General features: G+C 44.6%; 1 protein-coding gene across 1 annotated transcript; it reads right to left on the reverse strand.

The window, feature by feature from the left end:
- Positions 1-923: 923 nt before the first annotated feature.
- Positions 924-17,635, reverse strand: LAMP3 (lysosomal associated membrane protein 3). The gene is made up of 6 exons (XM_053986245.1): positions 17,462-17,635; positions 13,039-13,799; positions 11,935-12,057; positions 9,113-9,170; positions 8,409-8,576; positions 924-5,137 (listed from the first exon to the last, which is right to left on the reverse strand). The coding sequence occupies exons 1-6, from the start codon at positions 17,505-17,507 to the stop codon at positions 4,998-5,000; spliced, it is 1,296 nt and encodes a 431-aa protein (XP_053842220.1). The 5' UTR covers positions 17,508-17,635; the 3' UTR covers positions 924-4,997.
- Positions 17,636-18,549: the final 914 nt, after the last annotated feature.

The following is an 18,549-nucleotide window of genomic DNA, read 5'->3' on the forward strand; positions in this document are numbered from 1 at the left end:
AGCCCAGATGCTGATGAAAGCCCAGCAGTGTTATGTTGCTGTGGCAAATAAACTCCAGACCCATGTTCCCCTGCTTTGTTGCCATGCAATGGCCACAGCCCTGAATGTGAGGAAAAAAGCAGTGTCCAAGTCTTGTCACCTTAGTCACAAAGGGTTAACTCCACAGAAATCTTTCTCTTTTCACACTTGTTATTTTGCTCAAATTGATGCTTAAAAAATACACCTCCTTTTTTCTTCTAAATATTCTGATGCAAATGTTTCTTCAATGAATTCCAAACCTTTGTGCCTCTGGGACAGTCCAGGGTGTGACTCACAGATGGGGACTTTTTGCCTTTAAGTAAAATATTTGACTTTTCCTCCGTATGCCACTAAACCTTGTCAAGAAAGAATTTTGAAACACCAGCAGCCTTTGAGGGCCTACTTCACATACACGAGTATTTACCAGCCCAGCTTTTAAAACGTAAAGAAGTAAGGAATCTTGCCACTAAATAGGTGCAAGCTGGCACAAAATTTAACATTGTACTAGGCCAAGCAAGTGCCAAAGGGCAGAGCAAACTGCCCCTGCTCTCCAGGCAGCCCTGCTTTTCTTCTGAAGGACAAATCAAGGGGCTTGCAAAGTTTTTACCTTGTGACATTAAATTATCCATCATCTAGGGATACACCCTGACACCAGAAATGAAGTGAAGCATAATTCTGGTATTTTATCCCTGAGGGAAGGTACAGCCTCAGTGCTGCCCTCACTGGCACTTCTCCAACAGCCAAGTTCCTCAATCAGCTGCTGGCAGCAGAGAGATTGTTTTTTCTCCCCCATCTTTACCACGTCTTCTGCTTTCCTGCAGTCCATCTAACAACCTTTGCTTCGTGAAGAGCACAACATGTGAGACACACTCAGCCATTTCAGAGATAAAATCATTGCACACTCGAATGATTAAATACAGCCTTTATTGTATGGAAACACCAATAATATAAAAATAAAGAGTATATCTTACTTCTCATAGCAAGTTATTTTTAGCAGCCATACATTATAGCAAGCTAGAAGTGATCAGCCAAGCCATGCTCAGATACTCAAGATGCCAATCTAATCTCCCTTCCTCTTTCAACTGAATTAACAGCTGTTTCTTAATTTGTGCTTGTCCATTTGTGCTTCTCTGCTGTCAGAGAACAGAAAGGACTGAAAGAAATTAAACCCTTCTTTTTAAACCCCTCAGTGACTTGTCTAAGTGTGACATCATTGTGTTTCTGGGATACCCTCATTCTGTCTTGGGTGTGCAGAGACCACGGGGGATGGTCTGACATGGGAGCTGCAGCAGAGCACCAGGGAGCCAACAGGATGTGGGCATGTGCTCACCTCCTAGTCCCTGTGATGGCCCCACAGCCCCCTGACCAGCACACGCTTGAACAGAAATTAAGCTTTGCTTCCCTGGTGGATTCATCACATCACCCTGATCAGCACCTTCTGGTTCAGAGCTGAGTTGATCTGAGCCTGCAGCTGGGGGAAGAAGTGAGCTGGGGTTGCTGAGTCACTCTGGGACCCAGCTGCAGCCTTGTCTCCTCCCACAGCAGACAAAACTGCCCTGCTGCCCCAGGTATGGCCATTATGGCCTACCTAGTGTGCAAGCAGTTTGCCAAATATCCTCCTTTTGTATGGTGTTCTTTTAGGGACTTTTTGCTCAAGGTACTTCCTCAGACAAGATGCTTTAAAAAGCAAGTCTGGCATCACCAAGAGGAGTTAACCCTATAGAGTCTTTCCAGTAGGAGGGAGACCTCAAAGCCAGTCCATTAGATAAAAAAGTGCCAGCTAAATATATTCCTATATTCTGGCAGAAAATAAACATGAGCATCAGCTTTTAGAGCTGCACACAGCAGCTGAGGGAGCAGCTGGGCTGTCTGATTCTAATTCAGCATTAAATCTGGAAAGGCAACACTCCCTGCTATGCTGACACATCCCTGCTGCAGGCTGCTTGGGTTTTGGGGTCAGGGATGGAGGTGACAGGATGCAGGCTGGGAGAAAGGTTGCACTTCAGGGCTGGGATGTCCTGATGCAGTAAGGATTTCTCCAATGGATACTCTACTGCTGTAAAGCACTAACTCCATTGGATTAATTTTGCTGCATGTTGGCAGCATTTCCTGTGAGCATCCAATCGTTTCATTGGTTTGCACCATGTGCACTTCACCAGTGCCAGTTACAGCAAGCCCAGAGTATAATTCATGTACAAATGGCAGAATGCAGCTTCATAAAAACAGCAAACAAAAAATAGCAAGAAAAAGCATAAGAACAAATAAGGTAAATCTGAATCCAAACATTGTTCAATACCAACATGTTGATTCACTGTAGAAAGAAAAAAAAAAAAACTATGAGGGAAAACATTATTTGTGCATCACTAGTGAAAATGCCAGGTGTCACAATATTAACCACAGAATTAGCAGTCATTAGTAACTATTTTCTGTCCTCATGCTGATATCAGACTTTTTTAAAAGACTGAATATTAACATAAAGCAATTTTTCAGAACAGAACAAGCAAATGCTATATCCATGCCAGTAGAAGTAACACAGATCACACAGTCCAGCAATCCAAAGAACATGTGAAATGGGACTCAGCTTTGACAAGGGAGAGATGTCTATTGATCCCCAGGCAGAACAGCTTAGGGCCAGACCATGTGCTGAGCTTTTTAGGCAGCTTTTGTTAAAATGTCCACATGTAACAGACTGGGACAGTGACATCCCTACTGCAGGCACAGGCTCCTTTTCAAATGGACGCTCTTCATCTATTTACCTTTTCTCCCAGACATGTCATTTTTTAAAAAAAAGGTGAATGCTTTAATTGAGTATAAAAATCTGCTTTCTAAACAACAGATTCATAGTATTAAGTAACCCTGAGAATTAGAGGGACATTATTAGGCCCAATGTCTGAGTCTAGTGGCTGCTTGTCTGCTAAGAGGGGTGGAGGAAGGGAAAGTGAACTTGATAAAGTTCACTAAGCATTATGAACAGTGCTGGAGCCCTTTGGAAAAGAATAATTGAAATACTTATATTTTAATTTGAGTATTCAGCTGAATACAGTCTAAATCGTGGTATCTGTACTCAAGGGTTGAAAGTTTGGTGTCCTATTTCTTGTGCTGTTTTACCTTATAAATGTATCCAGCTGTTCCTGTGCTCACAGCTGGTTCTGATGTTTCTCCAAGCGTAAAAGTGCTTCAAAATTATCTTTGTCTTTCTTATTTATTGGTTCATTCAGACTCAAAGGGAACATTTCTAGAGAATGTTAATTACTTCCACAGCTACATATTATACTGATTATAGAGCAGTATGGCCATGTTTCCTGCTTCACACGGACCCACATCTCTAATTAATTCATAGAATGGAAGAATTTATTTTCTTTCTTCATTTAAATAAGTAAACTTGCAATAGTGAAATACTAGTAAAATATCAAAACTATTTTTAAAATACTTAAGGGAATATCTGACATGACATAACCATCAATTTTATCCAGTGAAAATCCAGTGAGGTTTCATCACCATTAATAACTGTGCAGGATTTGGGCCATTATTCATAGAAATTAAATTAACTCCCAGCATTTCCTTTTTGTTTAGATACAGATTAAACTGTCAAGGCATTTTTGCCTATGGCTTCAGTCTTTCTTTTGTTTAATGAGTGCCATTCCACAGTCCTTTCCCAGGCCAAACTTTTATTAGTAAAATTTAAGCCATTAGCCTAACTCCTTGGAGGAAGTGTGCTCTTATATAATATAATTTTCTCTTTTGCAAATGCTTTTCTATATAATTTCTTATCATCTTGATGTCATTTGCTTCAGTGAGCAGATTGTGTGGCATGGGCACATATGTATGTGTGTGTATGTGCACATTTCTGCACATGTAAATCTTTTGTGACAAGAAACTTTTCCTTGTTACAACAAAGAACACGAGCTGGACTTAAATCTCAAAAGCAATTACTATTCTCATGCCTTCATCATTGGTTTAGCAGGAAATAGACTACAGGGTGTATCAGTATGCTTTGCAGCAACTCCAAATTATTTCCACGTGAAAATCCAGCTGCTCAGCTGTGAGCACACTGGAGAACACTCCCTTTTGGGCAGAGTTTGTCCAAGCCTCTGCAAGCTTTTATATCCCACTGAAACCTTGACCATACAGCATCAGTGGATTTCCATTTCTCATGGACCTCATGCAGGTGCCCCAGTGGTGGTCACTTAATCCCAGGCATTTCCAGCAAGTGTGGCATCTTCCTGGGTTAAGAGACTGCCCTGTTGCTCCAGCAGAGGACAATTCCTGGCCTCAGTGTGGTCACTGGGACAGGTCCATGTCTGAAGAGCACATGGGGGATTCCTCAGCTCTCACAAGACCAGGAACATATTAAGCTCCAGGGTAAGAGTCACAATGACCACTCTGTCTTTGCAAAGGGCTTAGTGGGAGAACCCCAGGAGCTTGGCAAGTGTAACTGTGTTTAGGACTGGTGAGAATTTGCTTGTGAGTGGAGTCACACTGACAATTCCCCTGAGATTTTGGCACACACCATGTTCTGAAAAAAGCTTTGAGTGAGCTCTCACTTAGCAGGGTTATCTGTAGCTGTGGGCCTCTTGGTTTATTCACCTGAAGGTCAGACTTACATCTTTTGATAAATCTAAACACCAACATTAACAAACCTGGTGGATTTTCTGGGGGATAGTGATACTGCTTGCTTTAAGCTATTTTTAGGAATCTGGTTTAGGTGATCTGAATGACCTCCTTTGTTGACAACAGAATTTAGCCTCCTCATTTTGGACTACATCTAAATTAGATGCTAAGAATAGCCTAAAGCAGAAGGTGTGAGTTCTCTCCTTCCCACCTTAAAAAAAACTCCTTCCAGAAACATTCATTAGCTGAAAACACATGGTGTTGTGTCACTTAAAAATGTGGCTTCAGGGCAGGGAGATTGCCAGGCAGAAGCAAAAACTCCTGTGACTTCTCTGCTTGCTGCACACACTTGGAAGCACAAGGCCACCTCAGATGCGTTCATATCCTCTATGTGGCTTCCTCCTGGAGATCAGGAAGGTGGCAAACACAATGACAAACAATCCCAGGACAGTCAGGCACACTGCAATGGGAGCTACTTTGCCGTTTCTATCAGGAAAACATTCTTCTTCTGAAAGGAAAAGGAGATCGGAGAATGTTACAGCAGAACACCATACTCCTAACCTGTACATCTGTATCCCAGTAAAGTTGGCAAATACAATCCAGAAGGTCTCAAAACCCTGCTTTCTTTTGTTTTTTCTTTCTTTTTCCTGAGCTGTACTTAGTACACTTTTTATCTGTTATCTTATCTCAAGAAAACCATCCTTGCTCCTTCTACAATAGTTCTGTGCTTCCCTGCAGAGTGGCCCTCACATCTGCAGGAATTGTTTCACCACTCAGCACACACACAGCAGGGGCTTTTTCCCAAAAGCAGATGGGGAGCATCACAATACTAAGTGCCAGCCTGAAAATAAAGAGCAAGACATCCTGCATGGTCAAAAACTGCTCCTATGTGGCATTTGATTGCTTCTTCCCAGTGAAGAAGATCAGGCAGAGACAGAAGCCCATAGCCCAGCACATCACTAGTGCAGTAGGGATCCTTGTTACGTCAGTGTTTTCTAAGGAAAATCAAATTCTAATTGTTCTCTCTGTTTAATTCAGAGTATTTGTGGATAATGGTTGCTAACTCAGAACATTCAGAGATTAGGAAGGCAGAAGCCTTGGACATAGTCCAGGGAATTGCTTTAGCAGTACCTTTGCAAATTTTTTGTACATATGATGATATCAGACACAAATCATATCTTTGAAGGACCATCCAAAGATATTACTCCAAACATACCTCTTATCTACAGAGAGGGCAAATTCTGGCTTCCTCAGCCAGTTCCTACCCAAATTAATATTCAAATCATCCTCTGATTAAACAGAAACTTATTATTTTAAAGTGAACTTCTAGACTGAAGTAAATTGGCAGCTTTCCTATGGAGAGACTGCACCATGTGGGCCACTGACAGAAATGGAAAATTTACCCAGTAACAATGGCAGGATCAGCCTCAAATTCAAAATACAAGTGTAGTCCTGGGAGTGAAGGCAGTGTCTGGGAATGACCACTAATGTGTTATCCCAGAATTGGATCAGGCCTACATCTCCTACCAGATCTACGGGAATGATCTTCCTCAAGCTCCAGGGAAAGACAGACCTTGTCATGCTGCTGCGAGTGGCACCTGCAGAGCAAGCTGTTCTCTACAGGGCAGCGTGGTCAGCCAAACCCCACAGCCAAACCCCACAGTAGATCCTAGCTCAGCAGCAAATCCAGTTTACAGCCAGGATACGAGGGAGATCCCAGACCCTGTGCCCCCTCACTCCCTGGGAGTGTTCTGAGGCAGGATTTGACAGTGCTCAGAGATAAAAACCTCGACTCTTATTCCATCACTGTGCTGGCACAGGTTGTAGCTTGGCTTGGGCTTTTCCCCCATGGGAATTTTATACTGTCAGTGGGCAATGAGCCCAGGGAACATGTGGAGTCCATGACATCATGTCACAGCTCCAGAGCCTCCACATGGCTCTTCCCAAAAGCTGATCCTCTTCTGCTGTAATCCAGATGGTGATGCAATGCCACAAAGCCAGCAGCATGAGCATTCTGTTAGAGGTTGCCTTTTAAAAGCTCTGTCTGGTTAATGTAACCTGCTGTTAAATGAGCTGAAAAGTATTTGCATCTAAGTGTTGTAAAAGCCAGAGATGTTTGAATTGGCCATTTTGCTTTGATTAAACATTGGGAATGAAGGAATGAACTCTATGAACTTAAAAAATTGTTTCTGATACAATGAAGTACAGAAGGCTCTTTTACAGATTTCCAGACTCAAACAGATCAAGGTATTGATATAACACTGCTGTAATCTGTACAAAATTGTAAGGAACTTGAAACCAGTGACCATTAATGTTTTCTTTTTCTTCCCCATTTAAAGATAAGCAAATCAGGAGCAACAGAAGTGAAACTATTAGTCTTTAGACACCCAAAGGGAGAAGCTGGCAATGTGTTAATCATTCCTTCACTGGGGATTTTCTCTTTCAGAATCTGCACACGCAGCCAATACACAACAGTTTCATGACTATTTTATAGCCACAGGGGAATTATTTCAGAGGTGGGAGCTGCTTTCTTAGCTCTCTGATTAAGAGCAAAACTAATTTAAATTTGTATATGGTATTGACTAGCAGAGATTAGTCTGACTTGGAGAGAGAGGGAGAAACAGAAAGCATCTTTCTCAGCTTAGTCTCTTCTAGAGGTGAGACCATACCTAATCCCGTAAGTAATATCATCCATTGTACACATTTAAATGGGAATGCAGGGACTAGATGGGATCCCGTGAGTTCTTCCAGCTCATTGTTATTCCATGAAAAAATTCTCCACAGAATGAGAGCATAGATGGGATTCTCAGTGTGGAGAAGGACCATGTATTTAAAAAACCCCAAATGTTGTTTCCCATTATATTCATTTTAGAATGGAAAAGGGAACCAAAATGATGACCTAACAGAAGAAGAATTGGTCAAACAGAGCCAAATAGAGTCAAAAGACAGATCTAAAGTAAAAAGAAGAATACAGGGGCAATATTTTGTAAGCATACAGAAAGATAAATAGCAGAAGAGAGAATGTTTTATTGCTGCATCTAAAGGGCTGGAGAGCTGGTCAGCCCCTCTGTGCACCTGAGTTCTTCTATGGAAATGCCCTGAGAGGAAGTCTCAGAAAGGAGAAAATGGACAACTTGAAAGAGACTACAAGGTCCCACTGAGTGCCCCTCTCTGGTCTTTGTCTTTTACTGAGATACCTGATTGCCTCTTTGTGGCACTTCTCCAAGACAAACTGAATAGATGAGCATCATGTTTAATTCTGAAGCTGGGAATGGGCCAGTTGTGCTCCTCCTCAGGTGCACATTTCATCATGTCTAGACACAGCTGCTCTGAAAATATCATCCTGCATTCACAAATATCCCTTATTAGCTGGCAGTTTTGCTGTTGCAGCTGAGTGAGTATCAGGAGCCTTTTAGAATAGCTAAAATCTGGCTATATTGAGAACAGTGACCTGGAAATGAACTGTGCACACTGGGGTTTGGGCAGTGCACTGGTGGTGAACACACCTCTGCTTGTTCCAGGAGAAAATGGATGAAGAAGAAAATGGTGGCTGTAGAGCTGAACATTTTTAATGAGCAGGTGAAATAGAAGGTACTGAATGTAGAGGGGGAAGGATATTTTTCCATCCTCCATAGGTACTAGCACTGTGTTGGAAATGACTCAGGAAAGGTTGAGAAAACAGCAGTGGGATGTGTATGGGTACAATTTAGCAGATTACATCCATGAGGCCACCAGAGTGCTGTAGATCTGGGAAGGGTGGAAAAGTGTCCTTCACTCACCTTTTCCAAACTGGTTACCCACAATGTCAAATGCCTGCAGCTGCATATGAACAAAGAGGATCTGGAAGTTCTTCTCCAAGAGGAAGATTTGTCTGCTGGCACACTTAAAGGAATTCCCCAGCTTTGTTGTGAACAGCTTCTCATTTAGGGCTGCATAGAAAAGCATACCTGGAGGCCAGAGAGAGACAGATGAGAATCCACACTGACTCCATTGGAACCAACATCTTCCTGAGGTAAAATGGTCCCAGAGGTGACTAAAGCATGGACATTTTCTCCATAAACTATCACTTATTCTTCTTACATGTTTAAATGAGTGCTTTAGCTATCAATGGACAACTCAGCTGAGCTTAGGTCTGAAAAAGTGGTTAAAATTTCAGATGGTTCTTCAAATCACATTTTAACAAATTGAGTCTGCAAGAGGGGGGTTAGAATTCTCACAGGAGCAGGCAAGGTTTGAAGTAATCTCTATTCTGAAAGGGTGGAGCAGGGAAAGCTTTTGAGATCAAAAAGAAAATCTAATAATAGTGATGTAACTGCAGCCAGGCCCTTTCTCTTCCATTTTTGTACCATAAGATTTAGGTGAATGACACATTGAAAGCTTGATAAAACACATATTTGCAAAATCCAGTGTTTTAAAGATCTGAAAGCTTATCCCACACCCAGAACAGTTTGATATGAAATTAAGACAGGGTAAAATCACTGACCTTCAGAAGATAACTGTATACTGCTCTCAATTTTAGTGACAGAGTAACTTGGAGCTTGCTGCAAAAGAAGATGTATCTTTATTTATAATACATGCTTATACTTGCAGGGGAAAGAACACAGCTTACTTCAGCAAAATGGTCATAAAGAATTTCCCAAAGAATCACTTTGTAAAGCATCACCTTTGAGACCCAAGAACCAACTCTCTTGGATGTATTTTTCTTTTCCGAATCTCAGCTGCATCACCAGTTCTGTTCAGTTCAATGAAATGGGACCATGCAGGTGTCATTTTATACAAACTGCTCAAGCTGGGCACTCGTGAGATACTTGTGATAAGCAATAGAAGGAAGATTGCTGACATGGAAAGCACCTGGCACAACAGCACAGAACAAAATTTCCAGCCAGGTGTTCTGCCTGCATGTGCCCTGAAACCCTGGTGCAGCCTGGACACTGCTCACCCCTGGAGTGTCACAGGGCAAGAGCCAGCCCTGGGAGCTTCTCCATGGTAGCATTGTTGGAGTAAAATGTGATGCCTCATGCAGCAGCTCTGCTATGCAGTTTAATTCCTGCTGTGAGCACACACGGATTAATGAGTGCAGCTGGTGGATAAATGGTAATAGATATGAATGTCTCCTGGGCACTTGTAGGATGGAGTGGGAAAATTGAAGGAAGAAATACATCAGAGAAGAGGTTCTCAGCATTGTTCCAACTTAAAGACATAAATATGACCATTTTTGGGTGGCAGTGCTTTGTTCTGTTTGGCCACGGTTAAAAACTTTGCCTGGGGAAAACACCTGCTCCTACTTCACATCTTGTGGGTTGGTTACACAACTTCCTTTTTTCAAGCCCTTCACAGAGGCCACTGGAGTGGCGAGCACTGAACCATCCCCTCTCCTGTGCCACCCCAGCCCCGGGGCCCGAGCCAGCTCCTCTCCCCCCAGGGACAGCCACAAGTGCCACTGCTGGAGCACTCCTGCTTCAAAGTGCTGAGAGAGGCTGTGGAGACCAAACACAGAAAGCCAGCAGCAAACTGTTTTCTTATTAACTTGAATTTCAAAGCAGTCCAAGCTGAGCCCTACTATGCTCTTGAGGCTTATCTTTAAGTGGAGGGTGCATTGTCTAATGCCATGCCAAAAACCACCTTTTTCAGGGCAAGGCAGGTCAAGCACCACCTAAAGGTTCACATCACTCTCCTTAGCACTGCTGCAACCTAGGGGCTTTCGGGGATACTTGAATCCCCAGCCTTTCCCTAAGGATTCTTGTAATACCAAAAATGCTCCTCTTGTTGCAGGAAGCACACATTTAAAACAAACACTCAAGAGTCTGAACTGATCCTTTGTTTTGAAAGAGCTCCTTCATTTTTTACCTTACTTTTCCTCTGTAGCTCATAGAAAACTTTTAGCGATAAGCTAAAATAAAGATGACTACTAATTGAAATATTTTCTCTGTTCAAGAATTAATGAAACGTGGGGTATAATTTGCTGTTCTCTCTTGGACTTTCTATGAAAATGACTGATTAACCATGTGTACTTTTCCTAATTGTCTCTTACTTGAGCTTGGAACTAGGCTGCAACACTGACATTTAGCTTGGTTAATTGAAGGACACAGATCAACAGTGATGGCCAGATGCAGCTCTCAGCTGCTGTGGGGCTCCAGGACACGGCCTTGATGCTCATTACACCTGCCAGAGTTTGATGGGATCCAACCCAGGCCGTGTTCCTGCCCATTCCTCCCTGCACATTAGTGACTTTATACACTGTTATTTCTGTTTTACCTCTGTTGGCATCATCATGCAGCCCTTACACCTTTCAGGTAAATAGTGCAGCCTCCCAAAATGTGCAAATGCCTGATTTAGCAAGAGGATGGCTGCACTCCGGGATTTTTTCCTGTGCTTATAAAAGCTACAGCACTCTTGGTAGCTTGTGTTAAAGCCACACCTACATGTCATGTGGTCTCAGTGGGGAACATGGAATTAATAGCTATAATGTCAAAAACAAAGCTCAGTTTCCCACTGTGTAAGCAGGATCTCTCATCTTGCCCAAGTTTCTGTGTGTGTTTATACATCTCCCTGGTGTGGTGCATTTTAAGGCCATTTATCTACAATTTTGTTGTTGCAGTTCACATGTTTGGAATTTTCCACTCAGAAATTAGATGAAATTAGACTCCTTCAGCTGTGGATGTGTCATGGCTCCTGGGCACTTAAAACTGCACAGGCTGTCCTTTGAATTTGACAACCCCAGCTGGCTTTAAGGGGACACAAATGGCTGAGAGCAACTTGACAGTGAGAGTCAGAGCTCCCAGCACACCTTGTTCCTGCACAGGGATTCCAGTCCCAAACCCCTTTCCTCTGCACCACTCCAATGCAAACAGCAGAGCTGACCTCCCCTCCCTTGAGACTTTTACCTATGTAAAAAAGAGACTCAGATTTTGCTTGGCTGTTCCTAGACTTTGTGTTGCTTGATGGGCAGCTTTAACACTGCTCTCTGGCACTTTCTGTCAGAGGATGGCAGAGTACTGTGCTTCCCCTTCCCTTCCAAACTGAAAGTTCAAACAAAGCTGATTTAACACTGAAGTCAGTTGTACTGGGAGCATGACATTGCACCAGGCAGCCTCCAGGGGTATTTTCCAATCTGAGTTAATTAAACCATGGTTCTGTGGTTCTAGCCCTTTGGGAAGAACAGGAGTAACCATGCCTTATATACAGATGGAAAACAAGGCCTGAGATAGATAAAATGCCTTTTCCCACAGCTCACGCTGGATCAAAGGCAGCCTAAGTTCTGCTTTCCAGTCCTAAACACTCCTTCCCTCTAAATGCAACAATTACCTTTACAAAGGTGATGTTTACAAATCCTCCACTAAAAGTTAAGTTCAGCTCAGCCTGCACCATCCCACAGCTTCCAGATATCTTTGTGGCATTGGGGTTGATGGTCACATATTCCATCTGCTCCTGTAGAGAAAAGAGACATTGTAGGGCTGCTGATGAATGAAAGCAAACATGCAGAGATTTGATAACTTTAAAACATGCAGAGATTTGCCCTTTTTTTTACCCCCAGACAGGCTCTGCGTGGCTGAATGAGCGGGCTAGTGGTGGTGGCAGCCGAACTGCTGCCTGCCAGGGTTGTTGCCCACTTATAAACCAGTACTGGTGGTTGTCTGACACATCACTGAGCTGTTCCAGTGCATTAAGCTGGCAGAAAATATTTGGTTTCTGTTCATTCAGTGAACTGATATGATTCAGGCAGGGTCAGGTGAGTACGAGTGGTAATTTACAAAGAGGGAGTACCTTGAATTATTATCAACATCTCACTTTGTATTTGTAACAGGGATGGCTTAAGCATAAGAACTCCAGAGCCTGAGGATGTAGCTCCATATGGTGTATTAACGGAGGCAACAAAACCTTAAGCCTGAGGGACAAAATTGCCATTTCAGGTTGTATGGCATCTTTTGCTGAATCATTCTCAGTGAATCACTTCTAGGGGAGAGGAGCAGCTCTTCAAGACCTGGCAGTTCCCATGATCCTAAAATGTCCATACATGAGCATCAGGACAACCCACCTCTAAATCCAAGTCTCTGACCTGGCAATTTCTTGCTTTCGTTGCAACTCACAATGTCAAGCTCTTATCTGAAGTCAGTTCAGATTTTAACTAACCTCCCATTCTGGGAAGCACCCTGCAGGCTGATCCCCTGCCCCAGCATTGCTCCCACACAAATATCACTGAAGTAAGAAAGCACCTTTATGTCCCCTTGGCATCATCACCACACAGGCCAAAGTACAGCAGCTGGGATGCTGTGACACATGAGGGGCCTTAGACTGGCAGCAAACCACTTATTTTGATCACAGAAGCTAATTCTGAAAATGGCTTGGAAAGAGGAAGAATAAACTCCAGCTAATGAATGAAGTCAGTACAAAGCTCAGCTTCCACCTCACCTGTTGTGTATTTTGGGCCATCAGCTGCAGACCCATGACGGCTTTGACGCAGGTCACGTTCCCATCAGAAATGGTGTAGGTGCCTGTGGGGATGGCAGGGGGCTGCGGGGTGGGAGGGGGTCTCACTGTGCTGGCAGGGGACGTGGGGGCTGTTTGTGTCCCTGCATGGGTGGCTGTTGTGTTGGTCACGGCCGTGGCTGTTGGGCCACCAGTGGCTGTTGTTTGGTTCTGTGACCGAGTGCTGGGCCCGGCCCTCTTTGTGCCGGTGGCTGCAGAGGCGGTGATGGCACCTGAGCCCTGGGTACTCGCTGTCTTGTGCTCCAGGGAGGTGTTGGTGGCCACTGCTGCAGTTCCTGTGGTCACATGTGGTCCCTTGCCATGCCTGGTGGAGGACACAGGGGGACTGGTTGTGTTCTTCACTGCAGCTGTAAGCGAGGGCATCGCCGGGGTCGTGGCCTGGCCGGCCGTGCCGGGGCTGTCTGCAGGGGCTGTGGGTACGGTGCCTGCTCCTGCCCGGGCTGCCGTGTGCTGGCCTGCAGCTGATGTTGTCTGGAGCTTCTCCGTTGTCTGCTCAGTTGTTCTGTGGCTCACGGGCAGTGTTTGAAGAGGGCCTGTGCCAGGAAAATGAACTGTGGTGCTTTGATGGGGTGAAGAATGATAAAGGGAAAGTGGCTGAGCAGAAGTCGCGATTTGGTGGAAGGATGTGGTTTCTGGAGACAGTTTGACCCCCAGGGCCACTTCAGCAAAGCAGGAGGAAAATGCTGCAAGGAAACTAAAGTCAGTAGTCTAGAAATCTTTACATTTCACTTCTATGTTGATAACTACAACATACCTGCACTGGCTTTGTTATCAAGTGGGTGATACACTTTCACTCTTCATTTGGCTCCAGTCATGATAGGAGAGTGAAGGCAGACACCCTGTAGAACTATCCACAGCTAGGCGCCACTCCCACAAGCTTCACACCTCTGAGTATTCCCATTCCAGGGGAGCACACTGGCTCCCAGCTCTCCACACACTGAGGAACCAGACCTTGCACAGTCCTCAAGCAGCACAAGAATTCCCTGCAGGAGGTAGTTCAGCAGGATTTGCTGGAAGCAAATTGTCAAGGTCTAAGGAAGATGAAGTGGGTGTAGCAGCCAAAGGGGTTGTTGGTTTCTTACTAACAAAGTGTAGGGAAAGGGGATGTGTCTGTGTGTGTGAAGGAAGTGAGGCAGTGCAATGGTCTTACAGTGATTCACAGGTCTGGGAAACCAATCTGGGAACAGGGAAATTCCAGGTATTTATTTTGTTGTAGCCATGTCAGCTTGAACCCTGGAGTTCTTCCTCCTGGAAGAACCCAAAGAAAGACCATCCCTTTTTCTCATTTTTTCAGAAATGAGAAAAAAAAAATCAGGGTGCAGCATCCAGGAGCATTTTGGACCTTCCACCTAATAACATTTACAGAAATGTGTCCCTTGCAGAAGTGAAAAAAAAAAAAAATCTGGCTCCTAAATATAAATACAGAAGTGAACAAAAAGTGGGAAAGTACATTGTAGAATATTTGAATGTCACAACTCTTCTGTTTAAGTCTTTGTGTGTGTGCAACAAGACTCTGGAAAGACAAGGTCGAGTTAAAGAAATAAATCACTGAGGTATGTGAATTCTTTGATGTACATAAAAGTATAGGTGTAGTTAAATGCTTTACTGCCTAAATTAGTGGGAGGACAGAGATAAATTCTCCAGTTTGGAGACAGAAGGGACCCAAAAGTCCAAGATAGCTCATATTCCCAGCAGTACAGCTTCACAGAGAACGCCTCAGCATGTCTGAGTTCACTGTACACTGGTTCTTTCAAAGAAATTTCTCATGAATCAATGTCAAAGTTGATGGCAGGCAGGCTGCTGAGATTAGGATTTTAGGATAGATTAATGCCAGAGGCACATTTAGAGTGCAAATGGCTGAAATCTCACAAGGTCTTCCATTTATTCATTTATTTATTGTCACTCATCATGAACAGAGGTCTTCAATAATAGCTGAATTCACAAAATCTAACCATTTTCGGATACATATAAACTAAGAATAATGAAACTTACTGGCTTTTTAATCAAATTCAAGACAAAAATCAAAGAAACAAGAGCAGAGGCACAGATCTTAACCCTTACCACAATTTTCCCTTAAAAACAGCTATGCTGGAGAAGAGTAGAAATGTAGATGTAAATACTCCATACTCCTCAAATTGCCTGGGTTTCACTCTGAGCTGTGCAGAACACACCTGACTGCCACCTTAGGTGTTACCATCAAAATGCAAAAATATTGTGATTTTTCTCAAAATGAACCTAAAAATGCATAATTCATATGATATTTTAGTTAATTTTCTCTCTTTTCCCTATGCTTTACCACAGCTGATGTAGAGCTGTTAATCAGACGACTGATCTTCTGTGGGGTTAGGGGGAAGCCAGAGCAGTTGCCATGCATCAGTTATGGGTAGCTGCATCCAAGTGTATCAGCACGATAAAAACAAGAAAGAAGAAGTTGCAATTTTCACTCTTTCTTCCCCTCTAAGACTGTGAAACAATCCATATTTAAATTTTCACGAGTCCTAAATTGTATGTACGTCTTAGTTTTCAGTTCACAGATTGGTTTTGATTACTGACCAGGTAACACAGATGTAGAAAGAAATATTGAAGTGACATTAGAATGCCACCCACAGCTTTTGAATAAAACTCCTCAAAAGGTCATTTCAACCCAATTATTTTTCATTATTCAGCCGGACAGGATGACCTGAGGGGTAAAGGCAGAAATGTCTTTGGAATGGCCCATGGCTCTTGCTCACTGGGTGACTACCAGACTGTTTCTTCAAGCATTTAGGGGCTTCTGCCAGTGCATGATGGCCACACTGCTAAATCCATGGGCTTGGACTGTCATCCCAAAAGGCATTTGGCCACATCAGCTCCCAGGGATGGGCAGGGATCATTCTCCAGCTGCACCCATTGGCACTGGCTGTGTTTGGGTGGCTGCTGGACGTGGTTTGGTGGCCCTGCTGTATGAAGAGGCAGATGGACCCATGGGGTCCCTGACCTACCCTCCAGCTGAGGCTGGGAAGGCTTCCGTCGCTCCTTAGCATGACCATGCTCCTCTCTGGGAGCTTGGCACAGCTCAGAAAGCAGCTGTGAGCACAACTGCTTTGGTGACGAGTTTTGGTCACAAGGAACATCGCTGCTCAGCTCCCAGGTGTTACGGTGGGAAGCTGAGTGCTCAGTGCCATGGCCTGGCTGTGCCATTTCTCAGCCTGTGATGGGGTATGTGACAGAAACTCATCCCCTTTTCATCTAACCACACTCATCTGTTCAGCTGCCCAGCAGTTTTGTTCTGTACTAATTATGTTTCATTCCCTGTCTGCATAGAAAGACTTGACTTTATGACATTAATAAAACATTCCAACAAATTATTAAAGGAAAGATCAAAATCGGCTAAAGAACAGAGGAAACAAGTTCTTTCTGGTCAAACGTGATTGCTGACCACTGAATTATTAGTGTTGCTTCTCAGTCTGATCTTACTCTCCCTTTCATCTCTATGTTTTGGGGCTATTTCAGCAGACTTTGGCTTTGAAGCAGGCTTGGGAAAGCAGAGAGATACAGCAGGAACTGCTCATAGTTGAGTCCCTGGGCACTTTCCCTGCCCATGGACTGGGAGAGGGACAGGGTTGTTCTTTGTGTGATGTGCCAATGGCAAACACTCTCAACAGCAAGCTCAAACCCCTGGCTGTTCCACGGATTAAATCACATTTTGTCCTCTTCACCAGGCAAATTTGGCACTGCTGCAGGTGTTGAGCAGTGCCTTAAAGCACTGGGAGATGTTCCTCATGTGTATGGCTCCCCAGATTTTCACAGAGCAGCATTAAGGATCAAATGGTGGGGTTTGTCATTGAGAGAAGCCCCAGCCTGTCTTCTCCAAGCCTCTGCCTCACTCCCATTTTCCTGATCCTGCTCTGCATCTTGCAGTGCAGATAAATTAATGACTCGAGCAACACCTTCTTAGTTTTTTTGTTTCCTGCTTGTCTCACTCAGGATTTTCAGTTAATTCTGCAGGTCTAGGAATTATTTTTAATTAAGAAAAGCAAAGCCAAAAAAGTCTGCTTCTAACATGGCTTTGAACAAACTCCTTCACACAGAGTTTATGCCACCACAAGAGTTCAAGGGAAAATACAGAGGAAAACATCACAAACTAAGTGTATACCACTACACAGTTTGATACACTAAGTGTATACCAGCTGCAATTAACAGCAGGTACGGTTATTTCTTACCAGTGGGACTTTACTGAAAGCACCCTTAGTGTTAGCAACAAAACTGTCCAAAGTTTTGAGCCTGTTGGGTGCTGTCCTGACTGCAAGGAAACCAAACTGACATAATGTCCCGTTTTTCAGGTAGAAAGGATGCTGTTACTCACCACAGGCGAGGGTCAGCGAGATGAGCTGCCGTGCACTCCTCCCCATGGCCAGCGCGGCTGCGGCGGTGAGAGGCGCGGCTTCTCCCGGGAGCGGGTGCGGAGCAAACCGAGCTTTCCTGCGGGCTGAAAAGTTTCACTTGATGCAGGGAGTGCTCAGTCACATGGCTGGGAAGGAGGTGGAGGGAGAGGGGGAGACCGGTCCCTCTCGTCTGTAAACTCACGCAGAAGGAAATAAATGATGGTTAGGAAAGAAAGTGAAAAGTGAAGTGACTGCTGGGCTGACTGGGAGGAGACCTGAGGCTTTGCGAGGCCAGGGAAAGCTTCGTGCATCTCCCTCCCTGTCTGAGAACCTGGTGCACAGTGCCCCAGCAGAGGGTTACAGCCTGTAAATCAGTGCCTCCCCTGTGTTCTTTAGAAAATACTTTATTTAAGGCCAATATCTTTTATGTTAAGGCACAGGAGGGAGAGGTGCGACCATCTCCAAAGAGCACCTGCTAAAAGCAAGACAGGGCGGAGCAGAGCCCCAGATGAGCTCTTGCCCCATGGGGACCATCCTGGTGTTGCTCCCAGGCCTGCTCCTGTTTGAGGTGGATGGGCAGGGGCTCACTGTTAGTGCTGCATCCAAACACCCCTGTCACCCAGAGGGCTCTTCTGTCACACACAGAGGGCTCTTCTGTCGCACAGAGGGCTCTTCTGTCACACCCAGAGGGCTCCTCTGTCACCCAGAGGGCTCCTCTGTCGCACACAGAGGGCTCTTCTGTCGCACAGAGGGCTCTTCTGTCACACCCAGAGGGCTCCTCTGTCACCCAGAGGGCTCCTCTGTCGCACACAGAGGGCTCTTCTGTCGCACAGAGGGCTCCTGCACAGCTCCCCGGGCCCGGGCAGGAGCTGTGCAGGCAGTGCCGGCTGCGGGCCGGGATGTGCAGCAGGAGAGCATCACTCACTCCTGCCAGGGGCATTTGCCAGGGGCCTGCTTGGGGCAGGGAACAAAGCAGCCCCCACGCTGGCCTCTGGCATGCTCCTAATTCTTCTTTTCCTCATACCAATATCAACTGGAGGAACATGGTGAAGCCAAGGACTTGATAAGT

Source organism: Vidua macroura, chromosome 10 (assembly GCF_024509145.1).
Source record: "Vidua macroura isolate BioBank_ID:100142 chromosome 10, ASM2450914v1, whole genome shotgun sequence".
In the NCBI taxonomy this organism is placed as follows: domain Eukaryota; kingdom Metazoa; phylum Chordata; class Aves; order Passeriformes; family Viduidae; genus Vidua; species Vidua macroura.

What these genes read in the sequence shown, in the direction of transcription:
- LAMP3 (XM_053986245.1), bottom strand. Translation starts at nt 17,507, where the DNA reads ATGGGGAGGAGTGCACGGCAGCTCATCTCGCTGACCCTCGCCTGTG. An exon ending in TATACAGTTATCTTCTGAAG is followed by an intron (nt 8,577 to 9,112) that starts GTCAGTGATTTT and finishes TCTGGCCTCCAG; the next exon opens with GTATGCTTTTCTATGCAGCC. An exon ending in GGGTAACCAGTTTGGAAAAG is followed by an intron (nt 5,138 to 8,408) that starts GTGAGTGAAGGA and finishes TTTTCCTTTCAG; the next exon opens with AAGAAGAATGTTTTCCTGAT.